This window comes from Ranitomeya imitator, chromosome 2 (genome assembly GCF_032444005.1).
Source record: "Ranitomeya imitator isolate aRanImi1 chromosome 2, aRanImi1.pri, whole genome shotgun sequence".
Lineage (NCBI taxonomy): Eukaryota > Metazoa > Chordata > Amphibia > Anura > Dendrobatidae > Ranitomeya > Ranitomeya imitator.
Genome location: NC_091283.1, coordinates 133925805 through 133945569, shown reverse-complemented (window position 1 = coordinate 133945569; position 19765 = coordinate 133925805). Strand labels below are relative to the sequence as shown.

The window sequence follows — 19765 nt, the reverse complement described above, 5'->3', positions numbered from 1 at the left end:
GAGAGAGAATGGATTCCTGTCCCATGCTGATAAGAGCATGTTGGAAAGGGCGAAGATGGAGTTGCGCAAATGGCACTGCTTCCATTGCCGCCACCATCCTTCCCAAGACCCTCATGCAAAACCGAACTGTGTGATAGACAGGCCGAAGAGTCCTCACCTCTTGCAGAAGCTTCAGAACCTTGTCCTGAGGTAGGATTGTCAAGCCTTTTAAGGTGTCGAAGATCATCCCTAGAAAAGAAATTCTCCGGCATAGTACAAGAGACAATTTTTCTCGGTTCACCAGCCACCCTAGACGAGAGAGTGTCTAGAGTAATGCTGACATTTTCCTCGCAGGCCCGAAAAGACGGCCCCTTGATGAGATCATCTAAATAAGGTAAAACGAGTATGCCCCGAGAATGCAGGATGGACAAAACAGCCACCATGACCTTTGTGAACACTCTGGGGGCGGTGGCTAGCCCGAAAGGTAAGGCCGTGAACTGAAAATGCAAATTGCCAACAGCGAAATGTAGGAATCTTTGATGCGGAGGAAATATGGGAATGTGCAGATATGCATCTTGAATATCTATTGAAGCTAAGAACTCTCCCTTTTCCATTGACGCAATGACTGATCGAAGAGATTCCATTCGAATGCAATGAATGTTGACAAACCTGTTTAAAGGTTTCAGGTCCAAAATGGGCCTTACCGATCCGTCCTTCTGGGAACTAAGAACTGGTTCAAATAGAACCCCTGAAATCTTTCTTCCTTTGGAACTGGAATAATGACCCCGCGAAGTCGAAGAGACTCTATAGAATTGAACATGGCCTGTACCCGGGAATTTGAGCTGGGAAGGCGGGAAGGAAAGAACCGGCACGGGGGGAGGTTGACAAACTCTATCTTGTATCCTGAAGACACCAGTTCTCTTACCCATCTGTCGTGAACCACAGTGAGCCAGGACTGGTGAAAAAAAGAGTAGGCAGCCGCCTACTTTGTCGACGGAAACCAGAGACCGACTCCAGCCATTTGGCCGAAAACCTATGAGACCTAGATCCCTTTCCCCTCCCCTGAGATCGCATTCTTCCCAACGGGTTAGCCCTGTAGGAGATCTGATGATCTCTGTCCTGATTGGGTTGCCCTGGAGCAGCGGGATTTGACGTTGGGGTCCATCTGGTATTGCGAAAGGGCTTAAAGCGAGCCTGGAACTGGCGACGAAAAGGCTGCTTAATCCTCTGCTGTAGAAGAAAATTGCTTTTCCCTCCTGTTGTATCAGAAATGAGCTGATCCAATTTTTCTCCAAATAATCGGCCCCCCTGATAAGGAAGGGTTGTAAGATATTTTTTAGAGGATGAATCTGCTCACCATGTTCTCAACCAAAGAGCCCTTCTGATGGCAATAGCGTTTGCTGCCACTGAAGCCGCACAGTTCGCTGCGTCTAAAGACGCATTGATCAGGTAGCTCCCAGCTAGAGCCATTTGATTTGACATCTCAGTCAATTCCACTGGAAGATACCTCTCCTGAAAAGCTTTGGTCAAAGATTCTGACCAGGACATCATGGCCTTAGCTACCCTTGTCGCCGCAAAAGAGGGTGAGAGTGCTGAACCTGAAGCCTCAAAGACTGAACGAGCCAAATTATCAATAAGCTGATCAGTAGGATCCTTAATAGATGAGCCATTGGAATAACAGTGTACTAGAGGCCAAATGAGAAACCGAAGGGGATTCTGCCCATTTCTTACACAGTTCAGGAGCAAAAGGGTATATCGCATTCAGAGCCTTTTGTCCTGCAAAACGTCTGTCTGGGTGCTCCCTGTGACGTTGGACCAAGTCCTCAAACTCGGGGTGAGAAGCGAACACCCTATGAGACTGCTTGGCCCTCTTGAATGATACCTTATGACTGAAGGTCAAGGTAGATTTGTCCTCTATACCCAGGGTTTGGTTGACAGCCTCAATTAGACTGTCTATTGACTCCTGGTAATCAAGCGCCTCTAGATTGAGGGATCCCTCAGAATCGTATTCTGAACAGAGTTCACCGCTCTCCACTGGAGAAGGTGAATGAGAGGCGGAACTCCAGGACGCAGATGCCCCTGATGAACCGGGAGACGCTGTGTGGGTTCGCTTTCCCCGCGTCTGCCTAGGGCGAGCGTGGCCCCTGCAGGCTGAAGGCTCCTGAGAGTCGGAAGACCTCACAACGGCAGGTGAACCGCTGTCCCTGGCCCCAGCCAGGGTCTGCAGGGACTCGATTGCCTTAGTTAGGGATGCCATAGACAGTGACAAGGATGAGACCCATTCCGGGGGAGAAACCACGGCATCTACCAGAGTCGCATGAGAGGGCTCCTGAGCTCGTTCGGAGACGCAGGCCTCACAGAGACGATTACTCTGGGCCTGCGGAAAAATGGACCAACAGACTACACATGCGGTATATAGTACCATGTGAGTTTTGGCCATTCTAGATATGGTGCCCTGCAATGCTATTATCAGGAAGATCTAGATAGGCCGCAGCAATGCACAGCTTAATGCGGTCAGGCTGGGGAGAGTAGCACTTACCCCAGTCCTGTGTCCCCGTTCGTCTTGTGGAACCTGTCCCAGAGCGAAGGATCAGAGCTGCCTTTTTGAAAAAAAGCGCCCCCACTAGTGGGCGGAACCGGAAACGGCAGCCTCTGTGGCCTAGATTTTGCTTTTCCAGCGCTCGGCAAGAAAAGGGAGGGGGCGGAGCCGCCGCAAAAAGACACGGCCGGAAAGGGTGAGACTTCCCTCCGCGGCCTACTTCCTGATAGAAACCGGGGACTAAATTATCGGCCGCCCCGGAAGTGACGCCGGCGGTCCGCAGTGTGGCGCCGCCCGTAATACATTGGCCGCGGCGCCGCCAGAAACAAGGAGATGCCGGTGCCCACGTGAGGGGGCTGTGTGTAACCAAAAGACGGTGCAGGCACCCTAACTCCATCTTCCTTTCCATAGGATGAGGAGAGGGACCGTCCGCCCCCCTTTATCACCGCTGTCTAGCATTGGTGATGCAGCGGGGGCCGCACGGACAATCCGTATGCACCTGTACAGCCTAGGGTTCCATTACCTTAGGGTGGTCAGGGCTTAGTCCGGCAAGTCCCACATCGCGGAAGAGGATACGTGGAGGCGACACTGCTCGTGCTCGCCTGTTGATGGTTTGGGGAGATCAGACCCCTTCAATAGGGTCCGTCGCCCCTGTCTTGCTTCCAAAAAAGGGTCCAGGAGGTCTGGGAACCAGACTTGTGCCTCCTTCAGACACTAAGCATGAACTGGGTTCGCCTGCGGCCAGTGTCGAGGTGTATACTGCGGAGGAGGAGCTAAACTTTTTCTATGTTTACTTAGTGTCAGCCTCCTGGCGGCAGTAGCATACACCCACAGTCCTGTGTCCCCCAAAGAGGCGAAGGAGAAAGACACAGAGGGGGTATGACAGGAGAGGAAGTATGACGCTCCCTGTCTCGTCATTGCTTTCAACTGCATCTAGCCGATACAGTTGAACCTTCAATGACGGTAGGGGGGCAGATGCTGGTATCTTGCGAAAGATACGCAGAGGCAGCAAAATTAAAGGGAACTTGTCACCCCCAAAATCGAAGGTGAGCTAAGCCCACCAGCATCAGGGGCTTTTCTACAGCATTCTGGAATGCTGTAGATAAGCCCCCAATGTATCCTGAAAGATGAAAAAAAGAGGTTAGATTATACTCACCTGGGGGGGCGGTCCAATCCGATGTGCGTCGCGGTCCGGGCCTCCCATCTTCATAGGATGACGTCCTCTTCTGGTCTTCATGTTGCGGCTGCGGCACAGGCGTACTTTGTCTTCCCTGTTGAGGTCAGAGCAAAGCACTGCAGTGCGCAGGCGCCGGAAAAGGTCAGAGAGGCCCGGCGCCTGCGCACTGCAGTACTTTGCTCTGCCCTCAACAGGGCAGACAAAGAACGCCTGCGCCGAAGCTGCAGCGTGAAGACAAGAAGAGAAAGTCATCGTAAGAAGATGGGAGGCCCCGGACCGCGACGCCTATCGAACCCGAACAGGAGCGGGACAGCCCCTGGGTGAGTATAATCTAACCTCCTTTTCTCATCTTTCAGGTTACATAGGGGGCTTATCTACAGCATTACAGAATGATGCTGGTGGGCTTAGCTCACCTTCAATTTTGGGGGTGACAGGTTCCCTTTAAGGCGTTGGGTAAGAAAGGGTTTGCAACAAAGGAATCATTTTAATTAGATTGGGAGAGCCAATCACAGACATTTGTTATTTTGTTGGAACCAGGCTTTAATTGTTGGAATGTTTAAGATTTCATATTCTACTATTTTTTGGGGGGCTCATCTGAATTCCTAGGTACTTAAACGACGTCACTACTTTTAATTGACCTGATAAACCTTCATGTTCAGGTGGCTTAAAGTCCAAGGTCATTAGAGAGAAATTGTCCCAGTTAATTGAAAAACATGACAGATGGTTCCAAACTGATTTATTATGGTGACTGCTTCCTTCAATTAATTTGGCCAGTCACTAAGAAATAACAGCATATTGTCTGCATATAAGGCGACTTTTTAGTTTAATGAACCACTTTGAATGCCCTTCACCATGGTGGACATTTTCAGCGCCATTATCCTGGCCATCAGAGCTGAATACAGCAACTGAACCCAGGAATTGAATCCTTACCGAAACCGATATTTTGTAGCACAGCCCATAGATACTCCCAGTTTACACTGTCAAACGCGTTGGCTGTATCAAGCGATCACACTGCCTTAACACAACAGTCATCTGAAGGTAAATGCAAGCTAAAGGACAGGCATTTAATATTCACTGGTGTTTATTTGGCATGAATCTCATTTGATCTGAATGTATAATGGAGGTGATGACCCTGCAGAGGCGATTTTCCAAGACTTTGGCTAATATTTTAGCGTCTATCGTGAACGATGAAATTGGACCATACAGATACTGAGCTCCCGGAATCCTATTTTGTTTTGGTATAACCACAATAGTGGCTTCGTTCATAGGAGGAGGCAGTCTACCATCTTCTAAAATAGTATTAAAAACAGTTACTCATGGATGTAACAAAATGATGTTAAATTGCTTAAATATCTCCACCGGTAGTCTGTCTATCCCAAGGGATTTATTATCGGCCATCGAGCTTAGTGCCATTGCAAGTTCTTCAAGACTTAGGGCGGTATCCAATAGCTTAGTACTTTCCAATTTCAGCAAATTCAGGGAGGGGTTAAGAAGGTCTGCAAATATTCCTCAGAAGAAACCATAGATTCATAAAGTGATTCAAGGACTCCTGGAAAATAGTTGTTACAGAATTCCCCAGATATCCTAACACCCCATTGTTACTTATCTCTTTAATAAATTATGTGCCTTGTTAGGTTTTTGGTATACCTAAAAGAAGATGCCCAGCATTCTCATCCTCTTCAAAGCATTTTTGTTTTTGGAAAAACAGGATTTTTGGTTGCTTACCGTGAAATCTGTTTCTCGGAGCCTTCATTGGAGGACACAGGAACCATGGGTGTATGCTGCTGCCACTAGGAGGCTGACACTATGCAAATAAAAAAGTTAGCTCCTCCTCTGCTGTGTACACCCCACCGACAGGAAGTAGGATATTCAGTTAGTGAGAAAGCAGTAGGAGAAGCAACGTGTAAAAGAGAAAGAATAATAATATAATAATAATAATAAACTTTATATAGCGCCAACAAATTCTGCAGCGCTCCACAGAGTAACAGTTTCAAACACTCAAAGAGTGTTCAAAGAACTCAAACGTAAACAGTGTAACACAATAAACAGAGCTGTTCAACTTGGGAGGGTGCTGTGTCCCCCAATGAAGGCTCCGAGATACAGATTTTACGGTAAGCAACCAAAAATCCTGTTTCTCTATCGCCTTTCATTGGGGGACACAGGAACCATGGGACGTCCCAAAGCAGTCCCTGGGGTGGGAAAAACAATTTCCATCAGGTCAGAGGACTCACCACTGCCGCCTGCAGGATTCTTCTGCCCAGGCTGGCGTCTGCCGAAGCATAGGTATGGACCTTGTCAAATTCGGCAAATGTGTGGATGGAAGACCAGGTTGCCGCTTTGCAAAGGCGTAGGGCGGAAGCCCTGTGGCGTACCACACAGGAAGCGCCAACTGCCCGGGTAGAGTGAGCCTTTATCTCAGGAGGGGGCGTTCTGATCCAGCGAGCAATAGTCGCCTTGGAAGCTGTCAGGCCACTACGCACGCCATCAGGAATGGCGAAAAGAGAATCCATCTTTCGGAAAGCGGCCGTGCTAGCCAGGGAGATCCTCACTGTCCTGACGAGGTCCAGCTTATTCAACGATCGCTCCAGAGGATGAGTCGGAGCTGGACAAAAGGAAGGTAGAACGATGTCCTCGTTGAGGTGGAAAGGTGAAAACCACCTCGGGAAGGAAGGAAGGCGGAGGCCTGGGACCACCTTGTCCTGGTGGAAAAATCAAGAAAGGAGGTCGGCAAGAAATGGCCGCCAACTCGGAAACGCAGCGGATCAAAGTGATGGACACAAGAAAAGCCACTTTCCGAGACAGAACTGACAGGGAAAACTCCCTGAGAGGCTCAAAGGAGGGAACCCCTAAGAACGTCCAGCACAAGCTTTAAATCCCATGAATCCACAGAGGCCCTGTACGGAGGGACAGCGTGGGCTACTCCTTGAAGGAAGGTCTTAACCTGTGGCTGAGATGATAACGTCTTCCGAAAGGGAAGAGCGCAGAAACCAGGCCCTTTAGGGAACTAAGAGCGAAGCTCGAATCCAGTCCTGCCTGAAGGAAAGCCAAAATGGAAGGCAGGGAAAAGGACATAGGTGAAAAGCGGTTGGACTCGCACCAACGAAAGTAAGCCTTCCAGGTACGATAGTAGATCCTGGAAGACGAAGGCTTCCTAGCCTGGATTTTAGTGTGACTCATCCGGGCTGAAAGGCCAGACGCTCTTAGAACTGTGGTGTCCACAGCCACGCCGTTAAACTGAGAGATCGATAATTCGGGTGGCAGATCGGACCTTGAGAAAGCAGATCGGGTCTGTCTGGAAGGCGCCAGGGGGCGTCCACGAGAAGATTGACGATCTCCGCAAACCAAGAACTCCTGGGCCAATCCGGGGTGATCAGAATGACCGGCACCCCTTCCGCCTTGATCTCTTTCAACAGCTTGGAAAGCAAGGGAAGGGGTGGGAACCGATAGGGGAGCACGAACTGCGACCAAGGAATGGCCAGAGCGTCAACACCACTGCGAGAGGATCGCGGGACCACCGAACAGCGTGAGGACTGTGTTGGTGGCAAGTCTAGCAGCCAGCGGATCCAGAGGGAGAGGTCGTTCTCCATCGCCTCTCATTCCGGTTGGCGATGAGATATGAGACTCCAAGACGCTTGCCTCTTTGAAAACGTCTGGTCGAATTCTCTCTTTCTCTGGCCAGAAGCTCCTCGAATTCAGGATGAGGAGTGAATACCTTGGGAGGTAGTTTAGACCGCCTGATCTGCGGGCTCCGTAGAGGAATCTTTGATGCCACAGGTCTGATTGGTCGCTCCAATGAGGCTTTGAACCATATCCCTCATGTCAGCGATTTGGTTCGAATCCAGCCCCAAATGATCCTCCGAAGGCACATCAGAGAAAGCCGCGCCTGACTCCGGGGGGGAGGGTAGGACCAGGGGGAAGTCAGCCACAGAGAAGGACCGTGAGGCGAGAGGGACCGAGAAGCAAACTCAGACCGGCGTTCCTGTCTGGATCTTTCGCGTCATGTATTGGAAGTTTCGGACGGAGCTTCTTGCGACCCACTGGCTACTACGGAAGTCTCCAGGGGCAGCCGATCGAGCACGGACACAAGGGTCTGGGGCACCCGTGTGAGATCCGCTACTGATAGAGACAGACAGGAGGCCCAGCCTGGGGTGAGGACGTCGCTCTGAGACGGAGCCGAGGGGGGGGGGGGGCGATAGGGGGGGGGTCCTGGGCAGTGAGCATAATGTGGGTTGCTGCAGGCCTGCCTGAGGGAAGCCTGCGGATACAAGACGAACACGGAAAGTGTTTTACTAAGGCACAGGAAGTAGGGATAAAGTAGGAGGCCGGAAGCGACCTCCCTTAAAATTAGACCGAACGAAAATATCAGAAGGTTAGAGGGGAGAGTGTCAGTCTGCAGTGCAGAGCTACTCACGGCAGACGCTGCGGTTTCCAGATAGAAGGTTGCACGGCTTGGAGGATGCTCCTCAGGAACGACAGCCTCTAGGAGAACAGGCAGTCACATCTGGGGCACCCTTTTGTCCGAAACTTGCTGCAGGCCTTAAGAACAGCAGTGGGGAGATGCGTTGATGCCGGAAATTCGCGGTCATAAGCTGCGAAGAAAATGTTCCTGGCGCTGAACGGCGGCAGCACGGGGAGTGGTGGGCGGGACTAACCGCCAGGCCAGGAGCACCAAGATGGTGCCGGTGGGCGGAGCTCACTGATGATCGTCGGGCGGGAGAAAAGCCCGCCCGAGGGAAAGAAAGTGGGAGGAGTCGCGGCGCCGGAAGTAGGCCCCGGTAGAAGCTGGGGCCTAAATTTGAGGCTGCGGCGGTGGGAGAAGCGCGGCCCCCGGGAAAAAGCGGCGCGGCCGCCCGAAAGGCCGCCGCGCCAAAAAGGCACAGTGCCTGCGAGGCAGCCGCGTCGTGTCAGAGAGGGATAGTGCGGCCGCAGAAGGAAAGCGGCGCGGCTACCTGTAAGGCCGCCGCAGCGGGCAGAAACAGTGCGGCCGCAGGGGGAAGCGGCGCGCCGGGCCAGAACACAATGCGACCGGGGGAAAAAGGCAGCGCGGTCGCCTGCAAGGCCACCGTGCTGGAGAACAGCGCTGCCGCCGAAGGAAGCAGCGGCCGCCACGCGAATGGAGCGACAACCCCAGCCCCACGTGTCCCCGGCGGCCAATACGCAATGGAAGGCCAGAGAACAGCGCGGCCGCTGAAGGAAGCAGCGCGATACACAATGGAAGGGACGGGAAAACGCCGACCAGGCCAAGGCAGCCTGGAAAAAAAATCCCAAGGGACCCCCAAACAACCACCTCGGAACTGAGGAGGAACCTAGAGGCACTTTGATGGTAGGAATACTCACCTAAAACATCCCACGCCGTCCTTACTAACCTCAATCCGGGGAAAATATCAGACGTCCAGGGAGCTGATGGACGTCCTCGTCCCCTCCAACCGACAGGCTCTGGTGGGCGAGTGGGTGGGGGACGGATGCAGGACCGGACTTCTAAGCATGCTTGGTCCTGCTGTGGGATCTATGAGGATACGAGGTGGCAGTACACGCCGTACTCACAGTCCGTACTGTGGGACTACAGGTGTGACTGTTCACACCTGTATCCCTCCGGAAAACCTGAAAGAAAACGACGCACATTGAGGTAGATAAGGGTCTATTGAAAGACCCGTGTCCACCTCCTACTGACACTAAGCTAAACTGAATATCCTACTTCCCGTCGGTAGGGTGTACACTGCAGAGGAGGAGCTAACTTTTTTTATTTGCATAGTGTCAGCCTCCTAGTGGCAGCAGCATACACCCATGGTTCCTGTGTCTCCCAATGAAAGGCGATAGAGAAAATTGTTTATTAGCCGCTTTAGTCAACAAAGGGAGTCACACCTGTCTCAACAGACCCCTGTCCCCTCCAAAATCTGTCTAAGTTCTGAACTATGTTATTGAAATCACCCAAGATCATGTGGCATCTGCAGCGTTTGTGCAATAAATTGTAAAATATCCTGAAGATCTACTCCACAGTATGGTGTGAGGCAGTGACAGGTGTTATATGTGAGGGACGGTATGTATCCCCAGGATGTGCATAGAAGCCTATTAAAGCCACTGGAGTGCATTGCAGTCACAGGTATAGCCGTGGTTGCAATGCAGAATAAGTGTGTCGTCTTGGAAAAGCCATTTGCCCAAGGCAGGTTTAAGAAAACCTGGCAAGGGCTTTTATTTTTGGAGCGAGCTACAGGATTGTAGTCGGGTGGTTCACTCCCTCCAGGCCGGGTCTTACCAATGGCCCATGGCCACAGATTCCATTTAAAAACCCTGCAGCAAAGGGTTAGGTGTGTCAGTCTTGGTTTGCAAACTGCAGAGCATGTGGCTCTGCAAGATTCAGCCTGTGTGAAGTAACACTGAGCCAAGCGAAGCCAAAAAGCCTGGCACCCCTCAGTGTGACACGGTGGGGCAGTCGCCCAAGGCAAGCGGTCTCTTTTACGGACTGTCTTGATTCCCGGCTGTGATCCGGAGGACAATATTTGTTTTCAGTCAGAGTGTGAGTACGTTGGACATTAAAGTCACTTTGTTTTGAACTTTCCTGTGGTCACTGCCTGTCTGTCACACTGCACCAACCCTGCTGCACTACAATGGGGATGGTATATAGACGGCAACAATAATACAACCCATATTAGGTAGCTTACCCAAAATACAAATGTACCTCCCTTCCTTATTGATATTGATCACCTGGCTGCGGAGCTGAATATGATAATGAATTAGCACACTCACCCCCCTCGAATATTTTGAACAAGGGGTATGGAAATGCTGAGCAATCCAGGGTGCCTTTAGCAACTGAGTTTTGGCCCTCATCAAGTGGGTTTCTTACAAACAAATTTTTGCTTGGTGAAAGGGGTTTCGTGTAGTCCAAGATAGACCATGCTTTACAGACTCGTGAACCCCTCCTAACAATCAATGACAAAAAGGTTATGGATTCAGTCATCTTCCAGAATAGAGCGGGACCATGAAGCAAACCCTCTGGCTGTATGAACATTTCTTTGAATATTTACACGTTTTTTTCACTTCCTTCTGTGAGGTAAAACATTTCCCCGTCTGTTTTTTTTTTTTTTTAAATGTTTTACCTCATAGCAGGAATCAGCTGTGATCCCATGCTGTTCTGTCTGTATACTCTTTTAGTCTTCCCCTGTCCAGGAGCTGTAGTATGATCAGACCATGTTCCTGCACGGTCAGACACCGCCATTACACAGGACCATTTTTTTTTCTTTTTAAAACACGCAATTGTTTATACTATTATTATACCAAGATCTATTGATTAAAATGAACTTTGTTAATGGGAAAACCCCTTTGAAGTCTTTTGACAAAATTATGTACAAGCTGTACACCGCGCGCTTTTCTCCCATATATGTGATCTGTGCACCATATTTTCTATAATTTCTATTTGCATCATGATACATGAAACTAATTGGGAGAAAAAGAAACCTCAGCTCTTTAGCAACCTATAAGAAAAATGTAAGAGATCAAATTTTATGTACCAGGCAGCTCCATGTTTATTTTTATGCACTTCCATTACTAAGGCCCATAATGTCAAGAATAAGAAATATAAAACACACCTGCTGTAAGAAGGGATGGGATGGCCGCACATCGGATCAGATCCTCAAGTGGAAAACACTGGCGAGCGACTAGGATTGCAACAAAGGTTGCAAGAGAATCATGGAAAGACAAGTCACTGACCTACAATGATTGGGAAAGAAAACAAAAATGGAAGGGAAAGTGATGAACTACGCAAACGCCCTGACATGTATGATAATGTCGTCATTTAAGATTACAGGTACAATGAGCCACACTATTTAATGGTTTTCCTTCCAAATTTCCTAACAAGACTGGAAAATACCATTTGCTTATTTACTGAATGCACTGATTAAAGGATCTTAGTTTGAGACAAATTTCACGAAAAGATGCAGAATTATTAATTAGTGCCGAGCACATAACAGCTCATCCACCACTCACAGAAGGTGAAAGAACATAAAAAGTGAGAGAAATGTAGATGATACAGATATGAACTTCCAGGATACTCACATCGACATTACACAGCAAGTCATTGAAGCCGCAGGTGCCGTTATTCGATGAGCAGCATAGGGCTTTTAGGACTCCCAGCCATTCAGAGCTCAGATCTTTGCAGGATCCGGTCAGCTCGGCGCACAGAATAGCAATGTCATTAATTCTGCATACAAAAAAAAAAAGAGAGAAAATTGTAATACAATACTGATCATTTCAGCTGTAAAATCCCCAAATATATGACACTCCATCTTTACCCATCAGTGTCATGGTCTCCCGCGCACACATGTACAAGTGCATTGCACACAAAGCTGTAGCGATTGGTAGGAGAATCTCGCAGAAGCTTTCCCAGTATGCCAAAGTTATAGTTATGTTCTGTGGGATTAGAGATGGTTTCCAGCATAAACTCCTGTTCCCATAACATGTTGGAGTCAGATGGATCCACTATGCAGTATATAGTGTTCTTCACTTTGGAGCAGAAATCACTAGAATGAAAAAAAACAAGTCATTCCTGGAGAGCAGGCATAGTTCACTAATCAATGATCAGCTTAGCACCGTTGTAAAATCTGCACAATAAACAGGCACGTTCTGGCAACTAAAACATAAAAAGCCATAAAACTAAGGAAAGGTTTAGGCACCTACACATTTAATGGTGCGTCCTCCAAATGACAACTTTCCATCAACAAATTCATCTCCAATAACAGTAAGGCTATGTGCACACTGAGTAAAATTTCTGCAGCTATTGGGAAGAAAAACGCAGCTGGGAAAAAAAAAAGTGTTTTTCATTGATTTGAGTGAAGCGAATGGTGAAAAATGCAGGCAAAAAACAGAGAATTGACATACTGTAGATTATTTTCTGCACCAAATTTGCAAGTTAAAAACACTCAAGGTGTGTATGACAAACCAGGTCTCATTCACTTTGATGGCATCAGGATTGCTTCAGGTTCATCCAGAAAATCTACAAGTAATAAAATGCACCAAATCTGCAACATGTACACACAGCCTAAGGCTATGTGCACACGTTAAGGATTTCTCGCAGAAAATTCCTGAGAAAAACCGGACATTTTCTGCAAGAAATCCGCAAGAAATCTGCATGCGGTTTTGCCGCGTTTTTTCCGGACATTTCCCAATGCATTTTGTAGTGGGAAATCCGCAAAAAAAAACCCACAAAATTAATGAACATGCTGCGTTTTTTTCGCTGAAAAAAACGCATCATGTGCACAAAACATGCAGAATTAATTCTAAATGATGGGATGCTTATTGTATGCGTTTTTTTTTGCGGTTTTATAGCGTTTTTATCGGGAAGAACCGCGAAAAAACCACAACGTGTGCACACAGCCTAAGGCTATGTGCACACGTTGCAGATTATTTGCGTTTTTTTAGTGTTTTTGCGCTATAAAACCGCAAATAATCTGCATACATTAAAGGGAACCTGTCACCCCGAAAATCGCGGGTGAGGTAAGCCCACCGGCATCAGGGGCTTATCTACAGCATTCTGTAATGCTGTAGATAAGCCCCCGATGTTACCTGAAAGAGGAGAAAAAGACGTTAGATTATACTCACCCAGGGGCGGTCCCGCTGCTGGTCAGGTCGGATGGGCGTCTCTGGTCCGCTGCGGCGCCTCCCATCTTCATTACAAGACGTCCTCTTCTCCGGCGCAGGCGTACTTTGCTCTGCCCTGTTGAGGGCAGAGGATAGTACTGCAGTGCGCAGGCGCCGGAAAGGTCAGAGGACCGGCGCTTGCGCACTGCAGTACTTTGTCTGCCCTCAACAGGGCAGAGCAAAGTACGCCTGCGCCGGAGCCATGGCTGAAGATCAGAAGAGGACGTCTTGTTATGAAGATGGGAGGCGCCGCAGCGGTCCAGAGACGCCCATCCGAACTGACCAGCAGCGGGACCGCCCCTGGGTGAGTATAATATAACGTCTTTTTCTCCTCTTTCAGGTAACATCGGGGGCTTATCTACAGCATTACACAATGCTGTAGATAAGCCCCTGATGCCGGTGGGCTTACCTCACCTGCGAATTTCGGGGTGACAGGTTCCCTTTAAGCATCCCATCATTTATAATGGAATCCGCAATTTCTGTGCACATGATGTGCGTTTTTCCGCATGAAAAACGCATTGCGGAAAAATAATGAACCTGTTCATTAATATTGCGGTTTTTTCGCGGATTTCCCACTGTCTAATGCATTGGGAAATGTCAGGGAAAAAACGCGCAAAAACCGCGTCAAAACCGCACAAAAAAACGCATGCGGATTTCATGTGGAAATCTGGCAGAAATGTCCGGATTTCCACAGGAATTTTCTGCATGAATTCCTGAACGTGTGCACATAGCCTTAAGCTCCGCTTTAGAGCCAGAAGGGTTCATAATACACGGACACTGACTAAATAAAATCCACTGCCGCCTTCACAAGACTAGTACCCACAAGTCCTTATAGCCACCCAACATGCATTTTGGCCACCCATCCAACCACACCTAGAAAGAGACAAGCTGTACATCTCTGTATATAAACGCATGTAGAGTAGGGCTTGTGCACACATTGCAGATTTAGTGCCTTTTTTCAATGCAGATTGTCTAGAAAATCCTGAAGCAATACCTGATTCCAGCAAAGTGAATGAGAAATCTGAAGTCTCATGCACACGTGGCTTATTTTTGACTTGCAGATTTGGTGCAGAAAATAATCTGGAGCAGGTCAATTCTCTGTGCGTTTTCCCCATTGACTTCACTCAAATCAGTCAAAAAAAAGCAAACAAAAATGCATAAAAAGTGCATCAAAAACACGTCCTCCTCACCACATCCCCACAGTCATTTCTACCTCCCATCCACACTCCATCACAAACTTCCGTAAACCTCTCTAACCTTATACCCATTCGCCAAGTCCCTGATTCCCCAGTCCCACTAACAGGAGCTCTATGGAACGCTTGCTCTGTCTGCAGCATGCTTTCCTACATCCATGATCTTTTTGTTACTACCAAACTTTCCTTCCTCGCCATCACCGAAACCTGGCTCACCCCTTCTGACACAACCTCTCCTGCTGCACTTTCGTATGGCGGCTTCCACCTTTCTCACACCCCACCCCAGCAGCAAATATGGCGGAGGAGTTGGTTTTCTCCTGTCAGATAACTGCTCCTTCACCCACATCCCACTGCCACCCTCCCTTCCTTTGAGGTGCACTCTGTGTGCATCTACTCCCCCTCCAACTGGCTGTCATTTACCGCCCCCCCAGGGCCAGTTACCACCTTCTTTAAACACTTCACAACCTGGCTACTTCATTTCCTTTCCGCGGACATCCCCACTATCATCATGGGCAACTTCAACATCCCCATTGACATTTCCCTCTCAGCTGCCACTAAACTTCTATCTCTCACTTCCTCCTTCAGCCTCACTCAATGGTCTTCTACAGCCACCCACAAAAGATGGTCACACACTGGACCTCATCTTCACCCGCCTCTGCTCCCTAACTCACCTCTTCCTCTTTCTGACCACAACCTACTTACATTCTCTTCCCTCTCCACTCCATGTCTACAATCCCCACCCCACAAACTTTCACACCCTCGCAGAAATCTTAAACACCTTGATCTACACTCACTCTCTGAATCCCTCCTCCCTCTCACAGACATAAGTTCCCTCCACAAGGCGGATGCTGCTGCCGCTCTATATAACACCACAATAGCTGTAGCTTTGGAATCTGCTGCCCCTCTTACACATACGAAAGCTCGCAAAATCAACTGACAGCCCTGGCACACCAGCCTGACCCATGAACTGAGACGAGCTTCCAGGGCTGCTGAGCGGAGATGGAAAAGATCCCACTCCAACGAGCACTTCATCGCATTCACACAGTCCCTCACTACTTTCAAGACCACACTCGCCACAGCTAAACAAACCTACTTCTCATCTCTCATATCCTCCGTCTCACAACCTTAAACAGTTATTCAACACCTTCAATTCTCTCCGCCATCCCCCAGCACCTCCTCCCTCCCCACTCATCTCAGCTGAAGACTTTGCCTCATTTTTCAAGCATAAGATTGATAACATCAGAGACCGTTTTGGTCAACAACCCCCAGAGCCCGTCCTCCCAACTTCCCAGCCCTCCACCTCCAAAACCAACTTCACCACCATTACAGAAGATCGACTCTCCACTCTACTCTCAAGATCGCATCTCATCACCTGTGCACTTGACCTGATCCCATCCCACTTCATCCCAACCCGAACCCATCTCTTCAACCTATCACTAACAACTGGTGTTTTCCCCTCAAGCTTTAAACATGCCTCAATCACACCTATCCTCAAAAAGCCCTCTCTTGACCCATCCTCTGTATCTAGCTATCGCCCTATATCACTTCCCCCCCATATGCCTCAAAACTACTGGAACAACACGTTTATCTTGAACTGTCCTCCCATCTCTCTTCTTGCTCCTTCTTCGACCGCTTACAATCTGGCTTCCGGTCACACCACTCCACTGAAACTGCCCTAACTAAAGTCACCAATGACCTATTAACCGCCAAGAGCAAGCGACACCACTCTGTCCTCCTCCTCCTCCTGGACCTGTCCTCTGCCTTTGACACAGTGGACCATTCCCTATTACTACAGACCCTCTCACACCTTGGCATCACAGACTTGGCCCTATCCTGGGACTCGTCATACCTAACAGACCGGACATTCAGCGTCTCCCACTCACACACCACCTCCTCACCTCGCCCTATCTGTTGGAGTCCCGCAAGGTTCAGTCCTAGGGCCCCTGCTCTTCTACATGTACACCTTTGTCCTGGGACAACTCATAGAATCTCATGGCTTTCAGTATCATCTCTATGCTGATGACACACAGATCTACATCTCTGGACCAGATATCACAACCCTACTAACCAGAATCCCTCAATGTCTGTCCAATATTTCATCCTTCTTCTCCGCTAGATTTCTGAAACTTAACATGGACAAAACAGAATTCATCATCTTTCCCCCATCTCACGCGACCCCCCCCCCCCCCTCCCCAACGAACCTATCCATTACAGTAAACGGCTCCCCACTCTCCCCAGTCCCACAAGCTCGCTGCCTCGGGGTAATCCTTGACACTGATCTCTCCTTCAAACCACATATCCAAGCCCTTTCCACTTCCCGCCGACTTCAACAAAAAAATATTTCACAAATCCGTACATTCCTCAACCAAGAATCTGCAAAAACCCTAGTCCATGCCCTCATCAAATCTCGCCTTAACTACTGCAACCTCCTACTCTGTGGCCTCCCCTCGAACACACTCGCACCCCTCCAATCTATTCTAAGCTCTGCTGCCTGACTAATCCACCTGTCCCCCCGCTATTCCCTGGCCTCTCCCCTCTGTCAATCCCTTTACTGGCTCCCCATTGCCCAGAGACTCCAGTACAAAACCCTAACCATGACATACAAAGCCATCCACAAATTGTCTCCTCCATACATCTGTGACCTCGTCTCCCGGTACTTACCTACACGCAACCTCCGATCCTCACAAGATCTCCTTCTCTACTCCCCTCTTATCTCCTCTTCCCACAATCATATACAAGACTTCTCTCGCGCATCACCCCTACTCTGGTACCCTCTACAACAACATATCAGACTCACGCCTACCATCGAAACCTTCAAAAAGAACCTGAAGACCTACCTCTTCCAACAAGCCTACAACCTGCAGCAACCACCGATCGACAAAACCGTTGCACAACCAACACTACCCTAACTTACTATATCCTCACCCATCCCTTGTAGATTGTGAGCCCTCGCAGGCAGGGTCCTCTCTCCTCCTGTACCAGTCGTGACTTGTATTGTTTAAGATTATAATACTTGTTTTTATTATGTATACCCCTCCTCACATGTAAAGCGCCATGGAATAAATGGCGCTATAATAATAAATAATAATACCGATGTTTTTCCTGCCAAGAGCTGCAGAAATTTCTGCATCCATTTACTCGACATGTGCACATATCCTAAAGGTATACAGTTTTTCAGGGCTGGTTCGGTAAACAATCATTTAGAAAGCTCTAAAGGAGAATGTATCTTAAAACTTATAAAAGAAATGTATAAAAGTTGCCCATGTCAAGCAAATTCCACCCCTTTTTTTTTTTTTTTTTTTTTTTAAACACTCTTTGGAACACGAATGTAGCAACCCAGCTAATGTCTGTAATGTGCCATGGAATATGATGGCGCTATACAAGTAAGGGCTCATTCCCACTTGAAACGCAATCGCACAAGTGCAATCCAATTAAAAAAAAAAAAAACAACGGATTGCGATGTTTCTCTATGGGGTAACTCAGATCTGTGATTATTTTCTCATGCTATTTGGCATGTGAAAATAATCGCATAATGCTGAAATTGCACAAGAGAATCGGATAGCATGGAACCATATAAGTCTATAGGTGCAAGTGAAACATGGCACTACACTCATATATCAGCTCAGCAGCAGAAGAGATGGAGAAATTACTTTGTCCTTCGCCTCATTGGGGGACACAGACCGTGGGTGTATGCTGCTGCCACCAGGAGGCTGACACTAAGTATTGGGTCATTCCATATCAAGTGATCCAAATATGAATATTTTTTTTATCTGACGTCTTTAGATTTTTTTATTTTTTGTTTTTATGAAGTACAACTTTAGTTAATTACAAATTAAAAGTTAAGAATTTTTTTCTTCATAAGTAAATTTTTTACAGATTTTTAAAGTTTTGAAAAAGTTCGAATTTTGGCCTGGTATGGCTTTACATTTTTTATAATATCTCGGGCTAGAATTAAGATAAAGAGGTGGGAGAGGCATCATTGCTCTCAGAACGGTACCGGCTTTCATTTGATATGTCACAAGACTGTTTCTTGTTATTTTGGATAAATCAAATTCAAAATTTTGATGCGCAATTGTGAAAAAAACCTATGTTTTAAAATTGTGGAAACATGCATGTGTGTTACTTGTGTTCTTGTTTATATTTGTACAGGGATTCAACTTGGGACCTTTCAAATTGGTATTTTTTTTTATGCCTTGAATCATCTGATTTTGTTTGTGCGAGTTTCTTCCTTTTTTCTTTTCAAATTACAACTTATTGAATTCAACATTTATATGTAACAATAAAGAAACACAAAAAACAAACACCGAAATACCAGAATAAATACATCTTAATCATCATAACACAACTTGCTCAGCATTTTCAACCTGAATTCATTGAACAAGCCAAAAGAAAAAGGTGATCACATCCTCAAGTGTGATTTTCCAAATACAGTCTCATCCTAATTATATGTTAAAAACAGTAATTAGACCTACTGGTAATTGTATTTCCAGGAATCCATCCTGACAGCACACTGGAGGACGTCCTTCTTATCCTTGATGGGACAGGAACACGAGAGGTTAAAAGGACCCTCCCCCTACCACCCTTCAGTGCTTTTCCAAAGTAACACATCTGGATGGATGCAAAAACACAGGTTTATTCCAACAAAATAATCAATCATACAAATGTTACATCACATGAGTATAAAGATCATACATTAGGGAGGGAACTAATAGTGCTGTCAGGATGGATTCCTGGAAATACAATTACCAGTAGGTCTAATTACTGTTTTCCAGTTCACCACCTGACAACACACTGGAGAAATACCAAAGGAGAATGGTATTCAGGGTGGGACTACTGCTTGAAGTACCTTCCTACCAAAAGCCAACTGAGGCGATACTACATCTAACTTGTAGTGCTTCGAAAAGGTACTAAGGCTAGACCATGATGCAGCTCTGCAGATCTGATCTGCCGTCGCCCCCCCTTTCTCTGCCCATGACGTGGCCATGGCTCTAGATGAATGGGCTTTGATGTTGACCGGGGAATTTTGCCCGCTAGCTCTATAGGCTAAGTTGATCGTGGATTTTATCCACCGTGCGATAGTCGCTTTAGACGCTTTCCTACCTTTATTTGGACCCCTGAACTGGACAAACAAATTGTTGTCCTGTCTCCAAGGTCTGGATATTTCAAGATACCTGGGCACCGAGACACTTACGTCTAAGTTATGATAAAATCTTTCTTTCTGATTTTTAGGGGACTGGCAAAATGATG

General features: G+C 47.7%; 1 protein-coding gene across 3 annotated transcripts in view; it reads right to left on the bottom strand.

Moving 5' to 3' along the window:
- The window catches only part of MED12 (mediator complex subunit 12), a 114067-nt gene that overhangs the window by 40302 nt on the left and 54000 nt on the right, over positions 1–19765 (bottom strand). For all 3 annotated transcript variants that reach the window (XM_069747282.1, XM_069747283.1, XM_069747284.1), the window contains exons 21-23: positions 11981–12208; positions 11745–11889; positions 11279–11399 (exon numbers count right to left, since the gene is read on the bottom strand). In XM_069747282.1, coding sequence (XP_069603383.1) covers positions 11279–11399; positions 11745–11889; positions 11981–12208 — 494 coding nt within the window. The remainder of the gene's footprint in view (positions 1–11278; positions 11400–11744; positions 11890–11980; positions 12209–19765) is intronic.